Source organism: Chelmon rostratus, chromosome 5, assembly GCF_017976325.1.
Source record: "Chelmon rostratus isolate fCheRos1 chromosome 5, fCheRos1.pri, whole genome shotgun sequence".
Lineage (NCBI taxonomy): Eukaryota > Metazoa > Chordata > Actinopteri > Chaetodontiformes > Chaetodontidae > Chelmon > Chelmon rostratus.
In genome coordinates this window covers 28,874,000-28,896,483 of record NC_055662.1, presented here as the reverse complement: position 1 = coordinate 28,896,483, position 22,484 = coordinate 28,874,000, and the positions used below count along the sequence as shown (strand labels likewise).

At 45.3% G+C, this 22,484-nt stretch overlaps 1 protein-coding gene across 1 annotated transcript; it reads right to left on the bottom strand.

The window, feature by feature from the left end:
* Positions 1-1,708: 1,708 nt before the first annotated feature.
* On the bottom strand, positions 1,709-21,946 carry LOC121606554 (rapamycin-insensitive companion of mTOR-like). The gene is made up of 37 exons (XM_041936939.1): positions 21,894-21,946; positions 21,721-21,768; positions 19,950-20,047; positions 17,445-17,509; positions 17,020-17,151; positions 16,707-16,770; positions 16,022-16,148; positions 15,678-15,847; positions 15,202-15,269; positions 14,724-14,791; positions 13,988-14,070; positions 13,539-13,626; positions 13,266-13,356; positions 13,102-13,168; positions 12,901-12,981; positions 12,586-12,686; positions 12,281-12,446; positions 11,620-11,721; positions 11,494-11,540; positions 11,270-11,405; positions 10,966-11,165; positions 10,743-10,869; positions 10,307-10,471; positions 9,324-9,400; positions 9,136-9,214; positions 8,881-8,990; positions 8,708-8,795; positions 8,506-8,598; positions 8,307-8,413; positions 6,956-7,185; positions 5,702-6,809; positions 3,752-4,011; positions 3,459-3,665; positions 3,217-3,369; positions 2,217-2,340; positions 1,980-2,118; positions 1,709-1,899 (listed from the first exon to the last, which is right to left on the bottom strand). Exons 1-37 carry the CDS (start codon positions 21,940-21,942, stop codon positions 1,819-1,821), a joined length of 5,199 nt encoding a protein of 1,732 aa, XP_041792873.1. The 5' UTR covers positions 21,943-21,946; the 3' UTR covers positions 1,709-1,818.
* Positions 21,947-22,484: the final 538 nt, after the last annotated feature.

Here is a 22,484-nt window from a genome sequence, read left to right as displayed (position 1 = left end):
AACTCCAACTCAGGACACGATTTGTTGCCCTTTTCTGCAGGTTTGACAGCATAACTTTAGCAGGGTTATGTGTCTAATGAAGCTAAATGACACGCCAACCGAAATAATGTTCAACGTCTGCATGCAAGAGCTGCTTCTTTATCATAAATCAGTTTTAGACACGACATTGAGACAAGAGCGAATTCAGATATTAGTCACAAATCAGCAAAAAGAAATGAGGAGGGTCAAAACATTTTTGGGTATTTCAAATTTTGTTTTATTAACAATGCATCCCTTTGATAGGATTGTATGTTTCTTCAGGTCATCAATGCCCACAAAAACATACTGTACACATTATACAAGGGAAACCACGATTCAGGCCAAAAAAAAAAAAAAAAAAGAAAAAAACTTTTTAAATTATAATACAGTCTTGAGGAAAAAATATAAATAACTTTTTTCTTCTCTGGTTGAGCTCACTCTATGGTACAGACATATAATAAATAGATCGGATCTGACATCACTCAGCTGATCTATGAATCATCTCTCTATGAGTCCATTTGTGTAGCAGCATTATAGCAAATACAAGCCAATGGAAACAGAGATCCCCCGTTTCCCTGGAAACCTTTTACAAATCCTTTAGTCAATGCACCCCTTCCTCCTCCTCTTCCTCCTCCATCTCAGCCAATGACAGACAGTGATATTGCATTGTGGAAACAGATTCAGGGCTAATTGTATTCCTACAATGTGATGGCAGCATGTAATGGCAACCTATTCTTTTTTTTTTTTTAAGTTTTACACGCAAGAAACACGTTAAGGTGACGTCACAACTTTGCCATGCTTGTTGCACATGCAGTGGAAGTGGAGCACAGAGGTAAGAAGGTATAGAGCTGGGTCTGAGTTTGGTGCTAAATCTGTAACGAATCCTTCTACAGATTAACTTGCACAACCGAACATCTTTCCAAAGATCAACCCACCTCCCGAGAAGCTCGCTAATAATGCAATGGCTGAAGAAAAACAGCAAAGGTCCTAAGCGGGTGAGGGATGGCATCAACTAGCATTAAATCACATGCTGTTCTCCTCATGTACAGTGTAAGGATGGCATATATAGTGCTTTAGAAAATGCAATACTAGTGATGTTTGATTGTCTGAGATACAAGAAATAGAAAAGTAATTGGCTGTCTGTGCTGACAAGAGGCTACAGGTTGTAGGAAGTGGCGAGGCAAGAGAAGCAAAAGCACACATCTGGCCGGAACAGATCGCAGGTCAGGGTGGGGTGTGAAGCGGGAAGGCTCCAGACAAGTTTTAAAAACAGCAGGACCCTTCTGTAGTGTTTTGTTTCATAAGGAGAAAAGAGCGCAGGGTCAGAGGAATCACTGGGTAGACACAACAACATGCCTTATTCATTTCATTACAGAAAAACACCACCTCTGGAAAAAGGTAAAATGTTGAGAGAATATTTTCTTCTTCTTCTTCTTTTTTTTTTAAACACAACGAGTCTTTGTCTTAATGATCCACCGTGTCCTTAAGAATGATGTTGATGTATTATTGAGTGTTGCCATCTGAAAACAGTATTTGGTTAAACTGTCTTGAGACAGCATCAGGCGTGTCAGGTCAAACTTTGTTTACAGATACCGACGTCCTTTGTTTCTAGCTTGTGCTGGCTAGAAAAAAAAGCGAGCAATGACCTCCTCCTCCTCCTCCTTCTTGGCCATGGTTCTCTAATCTGAGCAACAGAAACATGCCAGACGCCCCCCCATCCTCAGAGCCATATCTCATATTCTCTCGGTCTTTCTCTCCATGTTCGTAGGGTGGCAGGACCGGGGCTGAGGGGGAGGACGATCAGGACTCTGAAGGGGGGTCAACATCCTCTTCAACAGGTTTTGGTAGCTTTGTCAGGATTGCCTCTGCTTCCTCATACATCTGAAGAAGAGGAAGAAAGAATGTCATACGTGGGATTGTAAACAGATGCAGAGCTTCAGAAAACATGGCGGAAATCTTACTGGCATGAATTGCACGTCCTGGAACAGTTCCTGTATGAATCGTCTTGAAGTCAGGCGAAACATGCAGTGGGCTAAGAGGTGAGAAACCTCGGAGTACAGGCAGATATCGTCGAACGCGTAGGGGAACTTCTCCTTTATCCTGCAGGGGAAGGAGAATTCACAGAGCTTAAAAAAAACAACTCTCGCAGTTCTGCAAACTGAACATGCATCTCAAAAAAGGAGGAGGGAGAGCTTTACGTCAGTAGTCCTGTTTCATGGCCTTTGGTTCCTACAGAGGAGCTGAGGTTGATGATGAGGCGGAGCACCTCCTTCCTCAGCAAGACTCGCGAGGCGGGGCCGTCTTCTGAAATCGCCTTGCCCCCTAAATAAATAAATAAATACTCAATAAATACTACTACATTAAGCACTACTGCTGAAACATCTCAGAGAAAATGCCGGTACGGCTGTGTCGGGGGTGAAAGCAGCGCAGGTGAAAGTTTGAGGAAAGATGCTTTTATGTGGAGACAGCGAACCAATCACAAGGCTCAACTGATGATGAATCTGATTCGGCCCTTTCAATGCATCGAATGCGTGTCTCTGTTTACGTAAATCACAGACATCGCTTGTCTCGCAGACTTGTTGACTATTAAATACATGACAAGAACACCAGACATCTGCCTGACTCTTGCCCCCCGATCTGTGCCCCCGTGGCATGTGTGTGCAGGTTAAGGGGACTGAAAAACCCGGTCCAGGTGTGCTCTGTTGCCATTTCTTTGTTCTTGCGTCACAATAACATTTGTTTATTACACCGTCGAGCTCAGAACCCACCCAGAGCTGCCTGCTTCTTCTTTCATACTCCAATAAAAATTCAAGGACTGATATTTTTATGACACAATATTAAATATATTTTGTTATCTGTATTAGATTGCATTGTTTTAGAAGACACAAAAAGAGGCTTTCCTGGTTAAATAAACTTCAAACAAATAAATAAAATGCAAAAAACACTGAAGATAAATCTCATACAGGAGTTTCATTCAGACATTTCAGCTCTTAAATATAATTTCATATTCTAATATGATGAAAATATGACACAAATTAATATTTTCTTGTGGAAGTAAAGTAATACTTAATTTTTTTACTTTCAGACGTTAAGAATTAAACACATTTTACTGCGTTTTTAATGAAACGATAACAGAACAAGACAGTAATTTTACTGTGTGTCAAACATGAAAGAAGAACTCGTGGTTCTTCCTCTCACCTATGACGATGTCACCAGGTGTGGGCGTGCTACAGATGGAGCCCTGTGACACGGCGGCGTCGCTGCAGCCCGACACTCCAGAGAACTTGGACTGAGGCATCACCTCCAGACGATGGCCGCTCTGTCCTCCCCACGACGGGAAGTCGACATAGTCTGGCAGAAAAAATGCTTCGTTATCTCCCGCGCCGACTTTAACGTGTGTCCACGTGTGTGTGTGTGTGTGTGTGTGTGTGTCAGCTCACCTGTCCGAGGGTCTGTGCTGTTGATCTGTGGCTGTGTCTGGTACCCGAGGACGGTGGCTCCTACACAGTAGAGGCAGTTTTCGTCGCAGTGATCCTGCAGGCCCGTCTCTTCTGAGCCCACCGCGTGGTTCTGGCCGTCGCCTCGGGACGCGATCAGCTCAGAGATACTGAACTGCTGCTTCAGTATTGGGAGAGCAGGGCGATCACCTGCAGAGGGAAAACCATGGTGAGCAATGTTTCAAATGTTTTTTGTGGCTGGATTATTATTTAATCAGGCTTGAGGCTGCGTTTACCGTCTCCGTCACCAAACAGGAAGCGTTTCCGCTCCTCGGACGGCGGGCTGATCCTCTGCTGAAAGTAGGCGGAGTCTCTGATGTGGAACATATCGTTGATGTCCATGGGCAGCGCTAGGCCAATGTAGTCGTCGTTACACCCGTAGGTGGCGCTAGAGACCATTGAGCGCACTGAAGAGCAGCGGTGCAAGGTGCTTTGGTTGATGGGACTGAGCAGTTCCTCTTTATCCAGAGAGGCAAAGCTCAGAGCCTTCAGAAACCTAGGAAGGGCAAGAGGAGAGGTGCGTGAGAGGATCCGGGGGGAGAGACTGGGACGGAGGAGGAACGTGAGGAGTAAGTGAAGAAATGTTGGATAAAAGCACAGAGACAGAGACTTAGTGACCGGAGAGTGGGAAGGAAGCCGGGATCACACCGGGGGCTAAAGCTTGACGTGCTATCAGGGCGGCAGCTACTCACAGCATCGGACAACTGGAGGTACAACAAGTGATATCGCTGCTGTGACGCAACGCCGAGGACCTACTGGCACAGCTTTAAAAAACACTAAAGCACTCAAGGATCAGTCGTCTACAGCTTCACACAGACAGAAAGTCTACTCAGAGGTGAAATGGAGCTACAAGTTCGTACAAAAGGTCTAAAAAATCACTTGTGGAAGTGGAAAAAGGGGTTAGAGCAGCTCAGTATCAACTAAAACGTTATATAATGGCATATTTGTAGTGTTGGAAAATAATCGTACACGTCACATCAGTGTGTAATTTTTTGTTCACGCGAATCAACAGAAAATTAATCAGCAGCTCTTCTGCTAATTCATTCATCGTTGGAGTTGGTTTTTTCTTTCTCACCATTCGCTGGTTGAAACCTCTAAAATGAGAAGATTCGTTTATTATCTTTCTGAAATCTTCAGCTCAGCCTCGACATAGACTTCTTCAAAATCCTTCAATCAAAACTATTCAGACAGTTGGCCAGAAAAAAAGAATTATTGAAATGCATCACTTCAGGCTCTGGGTAGATTAATAATAATAACAGATCAATACAGAAATCAATTCAATCACCTGAAATTTTAAGTTATTATCATTTAACTGTTATGAGTAAAAATATTTTATAGCCAGAGTGAAGATATATCGTTTAGAGACTTTGTGACAGCGCATGTTTCTTCATCTTATGAAGAAAGGCCTCACACTTGATACCACGCAGTCTTTTTTAAAGGACCAGTGTGTAAGATTTAGGGGGAATCTATTGGTCGAATATGGCAAAAATCTTAATGTAATATTGACAATAATGTTTTCATTAGTGTATAATCAGGTACAAAATGTAGACAAACCAAAAACTGGCTCTTCACTTGGTTGCAGTCTGCAACATCACCACTAGATGGCACTAAATCCCACACACTGGTCCTTTAAAAAAGGATGTGACATGTAAATGATGGTTGTCAGGGTATGAAAACAATGTTGACGAACCAAGACTCCATAGTCTACCAATGGCATTGCCGTCAGTGACTTATCTCTACCTGTGCGCTGTTCATATCTGTAGGAAGGGTGTCAGCTCAAAAGGGAGGGAACAACCAGCACCTGACCGACTTACATTGGTCAAATTCACACTACGGGGCTGCAGGAGTCAAAACAACTGTAGGCATAGAGCTGTAGTTGCTACTGAAGTAAAAGCAGTGAGGACACATTTGTCTGGATCGGTGCTACAGGCTACATCTCTACAGAGGAGGACACTAGGTAGGTCCACCCACCGCGGTACGAGTGTTCTGGACAGCCTGTGGTATGGACTTAAGACGTTGGGTTCTGGACAGGTACCCCTCCTATCTGATAACCTGACAGACAGCAGAAAGTGCACAAAAAACACACTCACAGCTGTCATTACCTACGTTCAAGTAGATAAAGGAAAAAAAGATGCATTCAGTGTCTGCTTTCCGTCCCATCGTCCCTGTAGCGATGGCTGACTCACCTGCGAGGCGTCAGTCTGGAGTCCAGGCTGCCGGTCTTCATAGTGATGGTGTCCGTGAACAGCACGTCTTTGGCTGGTGAAGCCAGCGCTTCGCTGTGAGACAAAGACGGGTGTATCCTCTGCTGCTGCAGCCTCTTCAGTGTAGCGTAGCCCAGCGCGTCCCGCGGGCTCGTGTACATGAAGCTGCAGTCAGCCAGGCTCTTGATGGTGGTCACTGAGGGAGACTTGAGAGACTGAGCTCGGCGGGGGAGGGTGTGCGAGGAGCCGGGCGGTACCAGAGAGACAGTGGAGGACTTGGACGTGGACATGTGGTTGGTTTGAGCCTGGGGGGTGAGGGAGGACAGCGTTTTGACAGTCTTGGCTGACACCACTGTGTTCAGGCTCACACAGTCAGAGGAGTCCGGCTCGGGTTCGGGATGCTCGGGGTTTCCGACGGTCTCCCTGGAGGGACTGGAGCTCATGGAGCTGATGCCGCTGGTTGTGGTGTCCGTGTTAAAGCTCTGACTGCGGCTTTTAAACTGAGTACCTCCGCCGCCTCCTACGCCCCCTCCCACGTTGCCTCCACTCGAAGAAGAACCGCCATCTCCGCCCGCTAGACGCTCTCGGCTGCTCTGCTCCCTCTCCCGGCTGGGGTGCTCCGCGGCCCCGTGCCCTCCGAGACCACTGAGTCCGAGGCCTGAGCCTCCTCCCCTGGCCAGCCTGCCATCCACGAGCTGCTCCTCAGAGCCCCCCCTGGTCCCGACAAAGGACGTCTCCAGGCTGACCGTGGGACTCTTCGGCATTCCTCTGCCATTAAACACAGAGGTGAAGACGTCCCCCTGGTTCGGGCTATACACTGAGGGCTCCGTCACTGTCCTGTTCCGCCTCATACTACCCGTCTTGAGTTCAGTAGGGGTCCGAGAGCCTGACGGGGTCTTGGGGTCGCTGGTGGAGCGCAGCTTCTTGCTGGGGAGGGACAGGGAGTTGAGGAAGCGAGTGCGAACAAAGCGTGTGGAGGCCAGGATGGTGAAGGGGCTGCGGTCCTTGACTGGTTTGGAGTGCAGATAGAAAGAGGGCTCGTCTGACTGGTCCAGAACGTCACACTTGTCATCATCCAGGATGTACATGTCTGCGAGGACAAAGCGTGAATTCACACAGAGCGTTACAGGACTAATAACTGCAAGACACTGCAAAATACCTGATTACTGTGATGGTGCAGCATCAAAAACACAACCGGTAGTTTTTCTGACTGTCTAAAAATGCAGATCTACGTACTCGGCTGAGACTCGCTCTCGCTGTTGTGGCGCGAGCTGGTGGATTCAGAGTTCAGACTGAGCGTGCTCGGCACCGAGGACAGTTCAGAGGTCAGCTGTGCGTCGACCTCTTCTGGAGTGACGGGCCACAGCGTCCTGCGACTGTGCCTCACTGCATCCCAACCATACTGCTTCAGCACCTCGCAGCCCTGCCTGGTCTTGGAGATCACACCCAGCACATAAACGCATGTCCTGCGGACGGAGAGGACGGTTAGTAAACGTACAAATATGTCCTGTTAACCCATTATACACATTCAGAAATATGTGCCCTGGTTTGATTTGAAGAGATGTTTCAGGTCGACACGACTAATCAGATGCTGCTTCTGAAAAACTGCGAGACGCATCTGAAGTCAAAATTGTTCAATCATTTTTCAATTTATTTGGTTTTTTTGGCACCTAAAACATCTTAAAGGATAACTTTGGTTTTTTACAACCTGGACCTTATTTCTAGCATTAAATACGACCATTTACTCACCCAGACAACTTTGGTGGCATTTGGAGTCGTTTTGAAGAAATTAGCCCCAGAGGAGCGGCGCGTATATCCGTATAATGCGAGTACTCGGGGCATCCATGCGCAGCCTCTATATAACGCATAATCTGCAGAAACTCGTTCATATTCCAATATTTAGTTCTGATATGCTGGTGCTATTCCCCTCTGAGCCGGCGGTCGGCTAGTTTAGCTGTAGTTTGGCACAGCTATGGTTCGTTATTGCGTATTCGTAGCCGACCGCCGCAGAGTCAGCCGTGTTGTGGCTGGCTGCTCGCAGCGCCCGGCGTTCGGTAATGACATCATCCACGTCAGAGGTAGTTGCCTAGAGACGCCGGATGTTGATAACATGCCACCACGGGCTCAGAGGGGAATAGCACCAGCATATCAGAACAAAATATTGGAATATGAACGAGTTTCTGCAGATTATGTGTTATATAGAGGCTGCGCATGGATGCCCCGAGTACTCGCATTATACGGATATATGCCCCGCTCCTCTGGGGCTAATTTCTTCAAAACGACTCCAAATGCCACCAAAGTTGTCTGGGGGAGTAAACGGTCGTATTTAATGCTACAAATAAGGTCCAGGTTGTAAAAAATGAAAGTTATCCTTTAAGTCCAGAGTCATTCCCATATCACTGCTGGGAAAAGCTTAAAAGACTTTTATTGTCATTGTTTACATGGTTCAATTTATGTGTGAATTATCTAAAAAATACATTTAGATGTTCTCGTTTTCAGTTTTTGCACCTTACTCTTCACTGTTAGTTAACGCAGTTACATCCTGAGCTGTTCTCACACGGTGCTGTGATTGACAGAACGACCTTACCCTCGTACTGACAGCACCTCACAGTGCTGAGCCAACGCCAGGATGTCAGGAATGACGTTTTCCTCCTGCAGGAGATTCAGACCCCAGTTTGAAGAGCCGATGTTGCCCTGAGAGGAAAAAAACAACAACAACAATCAGAGCCATCTCTCTGTAACTATTAATATCATAGTGACATAAACTGATAGCAAGTGAAGCTGACCAGAGCCCAGAGAGCAGCCTTCAGCTGTTTAATGCCCTCCCAGGTGTCCAGCATCGGGGAGCGAACCGTGTAGCTGAGGTCAGGAACCACACTCTGCAGACGGAAAAAGACAGACTTTAGGAAAAAAAAGGCTGATAAATCTACTAAACCCACAGACCAATAAACATGGAGAATGAAACAACTGAACGAACAAAGACGTTACCTGAGCCTCCAATAGGTGACAGCCCGTCTTATCGTGGACCAGCTGACCATACAAGTGCACAGGGAGATAGACATTTGGTCTCTGTAACCTGGAGACACAGTAGGAGAAATTAGCAGCACATTCTGCAGTGCATCGTGTGGCTCGACAGCAGATGGCACACGCCAACTTCTCACCTTTGGTTGCTGCGTCTGACGTAGTTGTCTCCATCGACGGGTTTGCGGTAAGTTGTTAGTGCTTCGTTGAGCTGCTCCTCTATCAGGTCCACATACTTAAGGTTGTATTCCTGCAATTAAAAAAAGCATTTAGGCCAAAGAGTCAGATAAAAACCTCTATTAGTGTGTGGTGTTATCATAACATAATAGACAAATATAAAAGAAATCACTAGAAATGTGATTTTATTTCGCTGTATTCTAATGTCCTGATAATACCTTCTGCCATTTATCCAGCTGTTTGCTGACATAGCCCCTCTCATTGAGGTAGGAGAAACCTTTAGGAATGGACAGGAACCTAAACAGCAGAAACAAGAGTGTATTGAAGAAGGTGTGTCAGAACGGATCATATATATATAATAAATGAAGCCGTGTTTGGTAAGCAGTGGTGCCGTGGTAACACCCACCTGAGGAGCAGCAGGAGGCCCTTGTCTCCCAGGTGGGACAGAGCTGGTTTCAGCTGGATTAGAGCGTGGAGGTTGGCCTATGAATCAAATCAAATCAAATCAAACTTTATTTATATAGCACTTTTCATCCATTTAAAATGCAACACAAAGTGCTTCACAAGATGAAAGAAAACAACAACAGAGAGAATAAAAGCGTATAATGACAGACAATATCCCACTTCCAGATATACACACATGCGCTCACACAAACACTCACACACACACACACACACACACACACACACACAGTGCTGAGACATGGCAGGGCACTGAGGAACCATGTGAGGAAACACCTATGGGAGCCATCCACACCGGGAAGCGCCACAGCCTACGGCCACCGGGAGCGCCGCCACAGAGACCACCCAGACGCCGATGGACAGGGGCAGACTCCGCACTTAATGCAGAGCCACCCAAGTCCCTCGGGCCCAGGCGGCCTCCAAGCAACGGCCCCCGTGGGCAGACCGGGCATACACCCCAGTGTGGAGGCCCCCACATGAGGAAACACTGAAGCTAGAAATTGAAAGACTAAAGAAAAAATAAATAAATAGATAAATAACCAAATAAATTTAAGATAAAAGCAGGTATAATGCACAAAAATTAAAAGCTTTAAGAAAGTTAAAAATGTAGAGGAAAAATAGACAAATAAATAACTAATAAATAGTAAGTAATAAATAAAAGTATTAAGATTTTAAGATGTAATACTGATAAAGTGCATAACTATGAAGCAGCACAAACAGGAAGAAGTCAGAGACAAACGTCAGACAGACATCATAAACTCATCTAACTGCCTTTCAACACATTAATATTTCAGCACTGCCTCTCTCAATATCCATTAACACTGTTAATGTTTTCCACAGCTCAAGAGAGGGAAGAATTAATCTGCTGCACCCTAATCTGACAACGCTTGTGCTGACAGCCCTCTGAGTGTGTTTTCAAGCGGTCACCTTGTCCTCGCAGGCCTCGTCCAGTATGTCCAGGGCCTCCATGGACACAGCCTTGCTGTGGTCGTGGAGCTGCGTGACCAGCAGCTCCATACCCCAGCTGCTGAAGAACTCCACGCTCGCACGGAGCAGCACCCGGAGGTGTTTTGTGGCGTACAACCTGCACGGCTGCTCAGCAAGACAAGAAGCATTGTGGGAGAGAGAGGGGACGTTAGGATGCACGAAGAATGCAGTGACTGGGAGCTGCTGATAGAGGTCAACTTCTTCTGACACCCATCCCTCCGTACACACCAGGCCCAGACATTGTTTTATTTTTGCAGTAATATGACTTTATCTAATGATTCTGACTCTGAAATGTGATGTTTTTAACAACATGGACTGATTTTCCTGTCCTTGCTTGTTTGTACGTGACGCCCTGTTGCTGCCGTGTCTGTCTTACATCAGTAGCAGCAGTGAGGATCTTGGAGAGGATCACTCTGGCCAGACCGTCTCTGCTGTAGTCCAGTGTGGATACAGCAAGTTTCAGCACGGCATCCTGGTTCTTCACAGAGCACAGATTCAGCAGGCTGCAAAAACAGAATCATTGATGAAACACGTCAATTCGTCGAACAAACATTCCTGAAAGTCTCTGAGCGTTTACCGGCTTTTTTCCGTACACTCACCACTGAAACAGGCCGCATTTCTCCAGCAGTTTGACTCCCTGCGGGTGTGCCGAGAGCGTCCCCAGGAAGAGGAAGTAGTGTTGGCTGAGCGTGGTGAGCAGGCCGTTGCTCTGCAGACAGCGCTCAGGCTTCAGCCCCGAGGACGAGGACAGCCATAACACCATGTCCCTCACCAAGTCCTCCAGGTAGCCTTGGCCATCCTGGTGACAGTGGGAAGAGGAGGGAGGGGGGAGAGCCGGCCGAAGTGAGAAAATGACAAAAAGGTAAAACAGCAATGTGTGCTTTACGTGTGCACATCCCGAACCTCATCTGAGTCCATGAGGAACTCCACGAACTGACAGCCGACCACAGTGAGCTGTCTGGCCTTCGAGTGATCCAACGCCAGCCCTGCATACAGCTTACTACTGGGCTTATAGAAGTACAGCAGCCTGCGCACAAACCTGCTCAAAGCCAACAAACAAATATTTAAAAAGTCAGAAAATTAGTAAAAATGCTGTAACGGCTTCTGATGGTATGACTGTCGCTTACTTGTGCATCTGTTCATCTTTGTTGTTCCTGAGGTTTACATTTGGCCACTGGGGGAGAAAAACAACATTTAAACATTAGACTGGGGGGGACAAAAGAGTCTGTGGTGCTGCATGAGAACAGCCTGACCTTAAGGATTGTGGCAATAAGCAACCAGTTCCACTCCAGGTTCTGCTTGTGGTTGAGAATATGACTGTCTCTCAGGTTCATCATCAGTGCTTCTTCTGTGTCCTGAAGACAAACACAGAAAACAGTGATGTGATGCACTAATTATAAAGAATTTTCACAGTTTTATTCATTTTATCTATTTAAATAATCTTTAGATTGTGGGAAAAAGCACATTTGTCCTCCAGTGGCAGTAAACTACGACCTCTTAGGTGTGTTTAGCTTAGCTTAGCACAAACACTGAAAGCAAAGGGAAACAGCTAGCCAAGCTCCATCAAGGCAGCTTCTAATAATTTGAAATCTGTGTCATTCTGACACTGTATCTTGTGTGTTAAACACATGTAGAAGAAGGAAATGCCACACTGGGATTTAATGTGCAGTTGGAATACATACTGAGGCCACTTGCTGACTAAAAACAGCACATTTTCCAAACTCGACACAATAACCAGGTCAACTGTCTGCGCCAAGTTAAACTGAACACACCCCAGACCTTTGTACTGACCGCACAAAGATTAAATCAAGCATATTTCCCAACATGTATTCCTTTAAACTACCTTAATACAGTGCTGAGACAGGAGGGCAGACACACTTAAACCTAGAATCCAATGAACGTGTTCATATTTACCTTAATGACGTAGATGTCCCTGTGGACACGCGAGTGCGACTCTCTGCGGTTGTGTGAAGACACAGACTTGCGGATGATGTGGTCTAAGTAAAGACTGTGTGGTTTCAAGCCTTTCTTCTTCTTCTCGTGGAAACGCTTCAGATTGTTGACTGCTGCGCTTGCACGACTGGAAAAACAGAAAACACGCGGGGGATGTTTGGTGTTCACTATAATCCACGTGACGACACGAGTTAAGGTTAGAGGTACATGTTGGTTTTAATGATTTTTGTAAGGGACAACAGACGCGCACGTCTGAGCGGACTCACAGTCGTTTCTGCTGTGGGATGTCAAAGGAGGCTGCCATGTTGATGAGGGTGGGAAGGCAGTGCAGGTGGTGGCTGTGGGAATGAGGAAGGATGGTGTTTGCCTAAACAAGAGAGGGGCGGGTGGAGGAAAAAGAAACAAATGCATTTATTATTAGAATCCCAATAACATGGTTGTTTTTCTAAAAGCACAAATCTTCCAGACTTACGCCATGTTTACATGTTTAGCACAAGCATTTAGGGCTAGTTTCTTCTTTAGCGTTTAGCACAACAAAATAAATAAACATGGAAGAGATATTTTCTGCATTTGAATATTACCATGTGTAGAAGCTCTCCCAAGAGGATGGTGGCTCTGACAGCCAGCTGATCATCGCTACTGGTCACAACTTCAACGAGGCCCTGCAGTGACAGAGAGGATGACTCGATAGCAGCACTCACAACCTAGCGCTGGTGTGCACACACGTAATGCAAATGTGTGTCTTTTTTTAGAAGAAAGTGCAGAAAACAGCATCAGCTCACCTCTAACAGCCCGCTGGTGATGAAGGCAGACAGAACAAAAGCCAGGTAGTTGTCCATCAGATCAGGCCTGATGCAGCAAACAGAAAAAAGACAAATTTCATGACTCATACACAGACTGAGTTGACAGTCAGGTTTGGTTTCTATCCTCTCATATCATCTCCCACCTCGAGCGGGCCCGATGTGGAAGGATGACTTTGGCCTCAGCAGCAACAAACCCGTCAGACAGCCTCCAGGTGTCCTGGAACCTGGCGGGGTCTGAGGACGACCGGAGAAAAGATCAGTTTTCACTGTGCGTGTCAAAGTAGTATGCTCGTTGTCATCATCATCGAAGGCCGCTTAGCCAAACCGCAATTACATATGAAGCAATGCATGTAACAACAGCCAGATTTCTGGGTACAGAGACACTGGGAGGAAGATTTAACAGAAGCTCTACTCACCAACACTTAGAAGACCTTCCGTGAAGTCTTGAGTAACAATGGGCACAGGGAGCCGGAATATCTCATATAACACCTCCAACAGGCCTTTCTGTGAGGCAAACGATATTAGAGAGATCAGATACACACATGTTTGATACAGCACAAGTATTCAGAAGAGGATTCTGCTGTCTCAGTGTTGCTGCTGTGTAGCACAACACTCGTTTTCCTCTGGATCCAATAGAAACAGTGATAATATTGATTTATCTATCATGGCTGCCTTATATATCTCACTCTGTGCTGTGAAATGCTGACTCCAAACAGACAAGTACTCCTTTTTTTTTAAATACACAGATCAATAAGGTGCCAGTACTTGTTGTATTGGAGCATTTCAGGCCCTACAAACAGCAACATGACACTAAGGCTGCAAATGCGGAACAAATAAAGTTCATTATTTCAGCTTCAGTACTCACCCTAACTTCCATATTTGGTATGCAGAGTAAGCCAATTAAAGACTGGATTCCAGAATTTCCAGCCTTGCATAGGTTGATAATCCCTGAGCAAAGAAAGAGACATTTAAGCTACATGCAACAATAAAGCACAAGTGATACGAAACAAACTAGTCCAGGGGTTGGGAAATGAGTGGCTCGCGAGCCAGATGTGGCTCTTTTGACGGCCGCATCTGGCTCGCAGACAAATCCTTTGCGCACGTGCGAGCCAGCGACTAGAAAGCTGGTTCGCAGTCATTTCAGTGGGAAAGTGGCAAACATACATGTCGCTGTGTCTATCTCTTTATCTATCTATCCATCAATCACAAAGGCAACGCAGATGAGGCAACGCAGATCGGGTAGTGACAGGCACTGTTTATGTGAGGCTGCTGTATTTTGCTGTCGAAAATAGCGGTCGATGTGCGCATGCGCAAAGGGGCGCACTACGGCTTGTCGTTAATCCCGCTGTCAGCAAACTCATCATTAATTAGCAACAGCATAACAATGTTATTAAAAAGAATTCAGAGACTTATTGTACTTTAAAAGTGTTGAAATTACATAAAATGCACACATTTACTTGTATTTTTAGTTTTAAACATATTGTACACCTGGAATTTCATTCAAAAATATGAGGTGTTCATGGCTCTCTCAGCCAAAAAGGTTCCCGACCCCTGAACTAGTCTGTTTTTACTTCACTTTTTTTTATTATTGAAGTCCTTACCAGACCAGGAGCGAAAGGCCGCCACTATAGCCATTCTACTGGACAAGAAACGGGACTCTCTGTCCTCCCTGTGGACGTGTCAACACACACATTATTAACAGGACACCGTGTCCCAAACACACTGCATCATTATGATCTTTGTAAGGCACTTTTCACAAAGGATCCAGCATTAATGGGAGTCAAGGAAAATCAGTAAAAGATCTTTTTATATAAAAGGAAATCTTTCAGAGTGCCTTAAAGGACTATCGTGATTTAGCCTGCTTCACATCCTCAGGCAAGTCATGCTGGAGTCAAGCAGCCCTGATAACAAGGGTCCAATCACAAAAACACTGCAAACCGTGGACTTTCTCAATGCATGGTGTTACCATTATAGGAGCGCAGCAAACGGTAAACAGAGGGAAATGTCAGAACACTATCTTTTTGTTTCTACTGTAACAGTGACACTCTTCATACCCCCCACACACACACACACACTCACTTGAGTTGCCCTTCAGCCGTGTCTGCGTTGTGACGGTAGTGAAAATCTGTGAAAGGCGCGAGGATTTGCTGGAGGACCGAACACACACAAAAGACGGATGAGAACAGAACACAACACAGTTTAAGGCTCATTAGTTCTTGGAAATTAAGCGAATGCATTCCTAAACACTCCCACCAAGCATCCTGCGGTAAGAATTAACCTGCTTTAGATCTCATATGACACCCGTGTGGATGTTATGACTGTGGTGATGAGATGCTCCTGTCCCAGGTGTCTGTTTACAGACAATGAGGCTTTAGAGAAATGCTGTAACTGATTACTGTAAGCTCCATGGGAAAGAGGCGGGCAACCTACGGCTGCTAATAGTGACTGGAATGACTCCCAGCACACAGGCTCATTTATCAACAGCAGCTTCCACTGAATTCATATCTGTGTGTGTGTGTGTGTGTGTGTGTGTGTGTGTGTGTGTGTGTGTGTACCTCCAGTTCCACGTCAACACGCACGTACTGACGGGTACGTGGGTGGTTGAGTAGATGGAGGACGGTGGTGATGAGAGCTTCGTTGATGCGACTCAGCTGACAGTCAATCACACTCTTCAGGATGGTGCTGAGGCCTCCCCGTTTGGCCACCACCTCCGGGTTCTTCAGGGCTACAGAGGCAGTAATTCAGCCAGTCATGAGAGGCTTTTCACATTTTTTCCTATAAAACTCTGTATTATACAACATATTTCTGTCCACTAACATTGCAACTTCCCGGTGACTCCTCACAGAGCCGCTGTGCATGCAGAACTGGAGCTTCTTTTACTTGTGTGCCGTGCACTCACCTAGCTCACACACGATGGCGATGGCAGCTCGGACCATGCGGTCTCTCTCCTGTAGTCCATCGGTGCCCACAGCAATTAGAGAGTTCGCAATGGAGGTGGGGAACAGCATCGCATTGACTGTGATAATCTACAGAGGGAGGGAGAGGAGGAAAGCATGAGTCATCAAACAAGTCTGGACAAACAGAAGCAGAAAAATAACTACCATGTGTTTTTTTTCTTATTTTCTAGCCATCTAGAATAATTCTGAATCATTTTGAAATACAAAACAATAATTGAGCGTTTTGAGGGGGGGTCGAATATATAGGCTTTACAATCCAATGCAGAAATGTATTTTATGATAGGAGGCTCGGCTTTAAGCCACAGAATGAGGACAGGGGTTGCATTACTGCCAGGGTGGCCAATAACACTTTCTTGAAACCAGACCCTGACTCTATGTGTGTGTGCACACATGAGTGTGAGCGTGTATGTGTGAAGACAGTTTACAGTAAACTACAGAAAGCACTATAAATAGCTTCGCCTGCAGACTTGTGCAAACCATCCACACACTGACGCCGCTGCTAACCTGAGGATCTTTCTGGTGGCACTTTGCTGCCAAGAAGGCAAATTTCTTCAACAATACAACAGCAGCTGGATCAATTCGAGGAAGAGTAGGAAGAGTAGAAATTAAAAACAGACATTATCTTACCTTTCGGACTAGTCTCAGGGCCTGAGTCCTCTCGCCCTCATTGCTCTGCTGGATGTCAATGCATCTAAACAAGCAGACAAAAGTAATTAGTCACGTCCTTTTCGCTTTGCCGCAGACAGTCAGTAAGAGAAAAACAAATGTGTCAGCAAGAGAAAATCAAGTGTGACTGAAGCATAACATGTCAAACCAACTGGCATGCCTCTGAACAAATTAAGCAACTTCCCATAAAAATGAATATTCTTTGACCAACAAAATGAAAAGTCAGCCAGACAGCACGTTTCCATCGGACTGGTGTGGTCAAGCAGGATCTCACCTGGCTACCAAATAGTCCACCTGCAGTCTGAGGACCTTCTGCAGCACAGTGGTGTCTCTAATGAGGTAGCGGAGCGACCGCAACCCTGCAGCACGCACTTCCTTGGCCTCATTCAGAAGAGCTAGTCGCAGACTGGGGGTTAAAAATCAAACTTAGATGAGTAAATGGACAAAACATGAGATTTATTAAGACTTCACAAACTTGCTATTTCCTGAATTCTTTCACAAGTCTGATGATCTCTGACTCTTCTCATCAGATTTATGTTGCAAATGCAAAACATCCCCACTGATGAGCCAGAGGGCCTGACTCACAAACTATTTCACTTAGCTGCATAAATTACAGGCCAATGAATGGGAAAAGAGCACGCGTTGACAAACAGAACATGGAGAACAACCAGCAGCTACTGTGCTGCTGAAAGCACTTACCAAACGATGATTTCTTCGTACGTAAACCCAAAGTTTTCCTCGCGGTGGTTAATGCTGCATAACAGCTACAACACAGAGAAAGGACAAAAAGAATAAATGAATTTGTTCATATAAAAAAATGCATGAACATGGTATTGATAAAGGACAGAAGCAAGCACAGCACAGGCTTTATGTAGAACTAAGGCCCCTCAAGGTGTTTTTAAGGGAGTACAGCAACTCCAAAATGGCATCATACTTCTCCAGCTCACTGTTTAACAGTGTTTGAGTCAAAAAAGCATCAATCCAAGTGTCTATCCAAACTACTGAACAGCACAGGGTGCTGCAGGAGCCATGCAGGTGTGTTTGTTGTATTTTCCCACTTGTCTGTTACATGCTGACTTGTGTGCGGTAGGTGAATCGTGACTGGATCGTGTCATGCTCTCACTGGGGGTAGATGGAGGTTATAATTACAAAAATGTTGGGGCAACACATTCACAGGTCCAGCATCGGGTGTTGGCTTGTGTCACCTCAACCATTTGTTGTTTATGAGCACACGTGCTTTTGTGAACATGTGGTCGATATATAGAGGGAGAAAACAGGAAGAAACAATAGGCCGCCTAATTCTGTTCTACTCTTTGACTATTTGCTCCTGTTTTCTTTACCCTTCCAGGCAATGAAAGCTGTTTTTAGCCTGAATTGCCACTTCTAGCAGTTCCCTCACCACAAGTCCTCCATCATTAACAGAGGCCCACACACAGTGGGTATATTCCACATTCAAATTGTATGTGCACAAAAGCAGTCCATTATAAAAACAATAAGTCACCTGGCAACAGCACAGTCTGAAACTCAATATATTCAAAAAGCAATGAGCTCCTTGAGCAAAGGATGCTGCCATTTGAGGACTGCCATCCTTCTTTAAGGTACCCTAAGGCAACTCCACGCTACCAGCACATCAACCCGTCACAGTAGATCAGTCTACCTTTGCCTTTCCTGGTGCAGCACGAGCAGGCGAGTCAATGAGTTAGTTAAACTAGTAGTTTTTGTGTGAACTGGATATAAACAACCTCTCTCATCATCTCATCTCAACAGGAGGAGGGACGGAGCAGGATGGGATGGGTGAACATAGTGAGTAGGGGGTTTAAACCAGCTGTGATGTCAGAACCCAAGCAGGCAGGAGGAGGGGAAAGGAGACGGGCGAGGGGCATGTGACACTCTCCGGGGGGGGGATTAGGTCACCCACACTGTCCTGGAACCCTTATAAGGAATCAGAGGCTTGGTGCTCTACCAGGCGTATACACACAAACACACACACACACACAAACACACACACACACACAAACACATCATGGCTATGACCCTCCTGTCAGTTGTAAACAATAGAGTTAGGAGTACAGATTACAGACACACACTCATCTTTCATGCTGCTACAATGCCAGCTACACAAAGCCAACACTCAGTGCCTCCACAATGATTGGTCAAAATACGTCCATGACAGACAGTCAGACCTGGTTTGAGGCAGCGGGCTGCTCAGCAGAAATCAGCAAAAATCTAAATTGGAATCAGTGTCCAGGGACGGTGAATAAAATTGTTCCTGGAGACTATTCAAGTATGTGTTGGGAGGAACGCAGAAAAACACCCCGGAGAGGTCACTGGTCCATCACAGGGCTGAGACAGGCCATGTCCACGCAAAGAAAAACAATGAAGTCTAAAACCACTGTTTATCTGCACATGCTCTTACTCAGCGATCAGAGACATTCCTCTATCTGCACTGAAAGCCAAAACAATACAAAACCAACTACATCTTTTATGCTTCCTCCTTTTTTCATTTGCAAACAATAAACCTGTGCATCACAGCTAGCAGGTGCTGATAACAGACACAGCCCAGTTATTCAGCAGTTTTGTTGCTTCCTACTATTCAGGATCACCCGTTTTATGCTTCAGTTTACCTGAACACAATTTAGTCGCTTTCACTGACGTGAGATATCTGGATGTACATCATACAGTATGTACTAGGAAATCTTCACAGTGATAGTGCATCATCCATGCACGAAAAGCTCGCAGTTAAACAGGCGAATAGAATAAAGTTGGGATTTTACAAATGTGAGTGTCTGAGGTTTATAAGAACAATAACCAGACATTAGAAATCTCAAGTTTCAAAGTCAGAGTGCTGCTCTTGATGCACATCAGGTCAGAGTGCTTTCACATCCCAAGAGCTCCAGTTACATTTACTGTCAGCGTTACAATGACAGGCACGGCGAGGCCTGCTGGCAGCAACACCCAAGAGAGGAGGATCAAGGAGAGGTTGGTGGTGACACTACAGAGGAGGGGGAGCGCAGCCAGTCAATCTTTACAGATATCTGAGGAGTGTGTCAGCCTTCTTGAAAGGCTGTATGCTTGCATCCACAGCTTCAACAGGGTCTTCATGTTGGTTTTGGGGGATAAGAACAGAGCAACTTTGACACTTTCACATCAACACTGCCTAAAATAACAGACTGCGGTAAAAGCATCATGACTTGGCAGCCTTACCTTTATGAAGTTGTTCAGGTGGCCCAATTTTCGCATGTTACTGACTCCGTGTGGTTTGGCCACATTTTGAAGGATTTCACGGAAGTTTTCTGATGGTTCTGCAGGAGATAAAAACGGAAATACAATGTAACCAAGACAAGCATTAAGCTATATTGCCATAATATCAGTCAACGAACCATAATTGTTATGTTGCAGGAAGGAAGTTGGCTTAGCTGGTCAAACTAATTTAGTGTGTACAGTCAAAACAAGGTCTGAGCAGTAAAAGCAAGACTTGAGCGGGGAAACGTTCCTTTAAACTACTATGGGCTTACTTTGAAGTTCTTCACAAAGGACTGATGGTTTTTAAAACCTACACCTTAACAGTAGTTTGGTTTGCATGGAAACCAGTTTCAGGTTTGCAGTTTGCTATGAATGAACCATCTTAATGCATTGCATTCAATGTTTTCTCCTCAGTAACAAGGTTTACCAGAGATGAGCCATATTTAGTTTGAATCTGTCAAAACAATAACTTAAATGCATGAAAAGACAGTTAAGAGCTTCAAAATATCAGACTATGACAAATTGCTTTGCAATTACTGTATTTATTCTAGCTAAATGAGTACAAAATGTACAAATGTTCTTTTATCATTATGAGAAAAATACTAAACCATAGCGTTAGCTCCTCTGCACAGCCAATCTTGTAATGGTGCAAAAATGTATCAGATACAACCAGACATCCATCAGTTGACAGGGCAGCGATGGGAAGCTATCTATACATGCAGGAGTATCTTAAATGGATTTGGGGCGAGTTTGAGCTTGTGTCCCATCATGTAAGGATGTGCTTGCAATAAAAACAGATGGCATAGACTTGCAGAAGAACCATCACTTCATGATCTTGGACTTCTGGACACAGATGTGTTGGTCTTCAGTTTTAGGATTGTACAAAACTCTTGTGTCATGCCACCATAATGTTATGAAGCACACACCCTGACGGGAATGACACTGAGGTTGATCAATGTCCTACATATATTATATTGTTAGATTATTATTTTGCAAATCCATGATGAAACTGCTCATAGTGTGTGTGTACCCCACCCCTTTTGTAGGGGGCAAGAATCATGTCAGGGGTCAAAAATACTGTTTGGCCTTTTGTGCTGCATACATCTGCCATTTGAAATGCAAAATGTCCCATGGTGCACACGGTTGGAATATCTATCTATGGAATATATTAAATAAGTCGGTGGATGGGTCCCAAAGAGAGAGAACGGACAGCGAACCGCTGCTTCATGTAAACAAACTGGTATGCTGTGCTGCCTCTGGAGGGGTAAATCTGAGCAGACTGTGCAGCTGTGTCACTGGAAAAAACACCCTGCGTACCCTGTCCTGTCTAAGTGGTACCCAGCTAACAGCCTTGAAACCCTATTTCTCATAGAGCCAGCGATGACCAATACATGACTACAGCGTTTATGACTGGTTGGCTAAATAACAGGCTATCTTGCCCACTCACACCAATCACAACAACAGAGCGTCGTCATGGCTGGTTAGCCGTGGCAGCTAGCTAACGCTAACTCAGCTAGTTAGTTAGCTCGCTACCGCCTGTTATTATGATATCGCTAGCGATGTTATTAGACGAAACAGAGAGAGAAAGCTGACGAGATGACAGCAGCATTGGCAGGACAAGTACACTGACTAACGGGACTTTCACTTTATAGGGCTGGTGTTTGCAGAAAAGCTCCTCATCCATTTTGAACAATAATCGCTTTCAGGGTGATGTGATGAAGCCTCTGCTTACCTCTGGTCAGATCCAGCGGTACGTTCTCTTCCCCGCTGTCATTCCGACCTATCAAAAACACACACAGCGGACATGGTGAGGGATCACTCCAGGGCCATCGCGTGCCTGACAAATTCTATTTTTGCAATATCCCGCTATTACACAAACCACTGCATCAAGTTTTACACGCTTACCTCGCATCCGAAGACTCCGGATAGGACGGCCGCGGAAGCTGGCCGCCATGTTTCCAGGAACATACACAACACCGGAAACTTCGCGGCTTCTCGCGAGAAAACAGACAACGGGGATGTCACGATACAGCCGCAGCACACAGACCTGAGATCAGATGGATCCTCCTTAATCCCCCTCTAATCTTATCATGGATAAAAACCTACATCTGACCTGGCGACAGTATCGAGGTCTGTGAAGAGGGGGGGGGGGGGGGGTTTAACGGCGCGACAGTGCGTAGTTTTTGTCTCAGTTATAACATTTTCATTTAAAATAGAATCTAAGAGGATTAGAGGTCAAAATCGGCTGGAAAATGAACTTCACCACATTCAAACATGCGTTTAAGTTAATAAAAGTCACAAGAATTCCAACAGTAAGTGTATGCATCAGCAAAAAGAAGAAACTATGCCAAGGTAAATCAATCTGTTTAATGTGCCACAAGTTGCTCAAACAAACGCTGATGACTACACATTTTACCCCAACCAAATCATCTACAGCCAACACACCGACTGGAGATAAACAGGATTTGTCCACATTTGTAAAAGCATGTGATCATT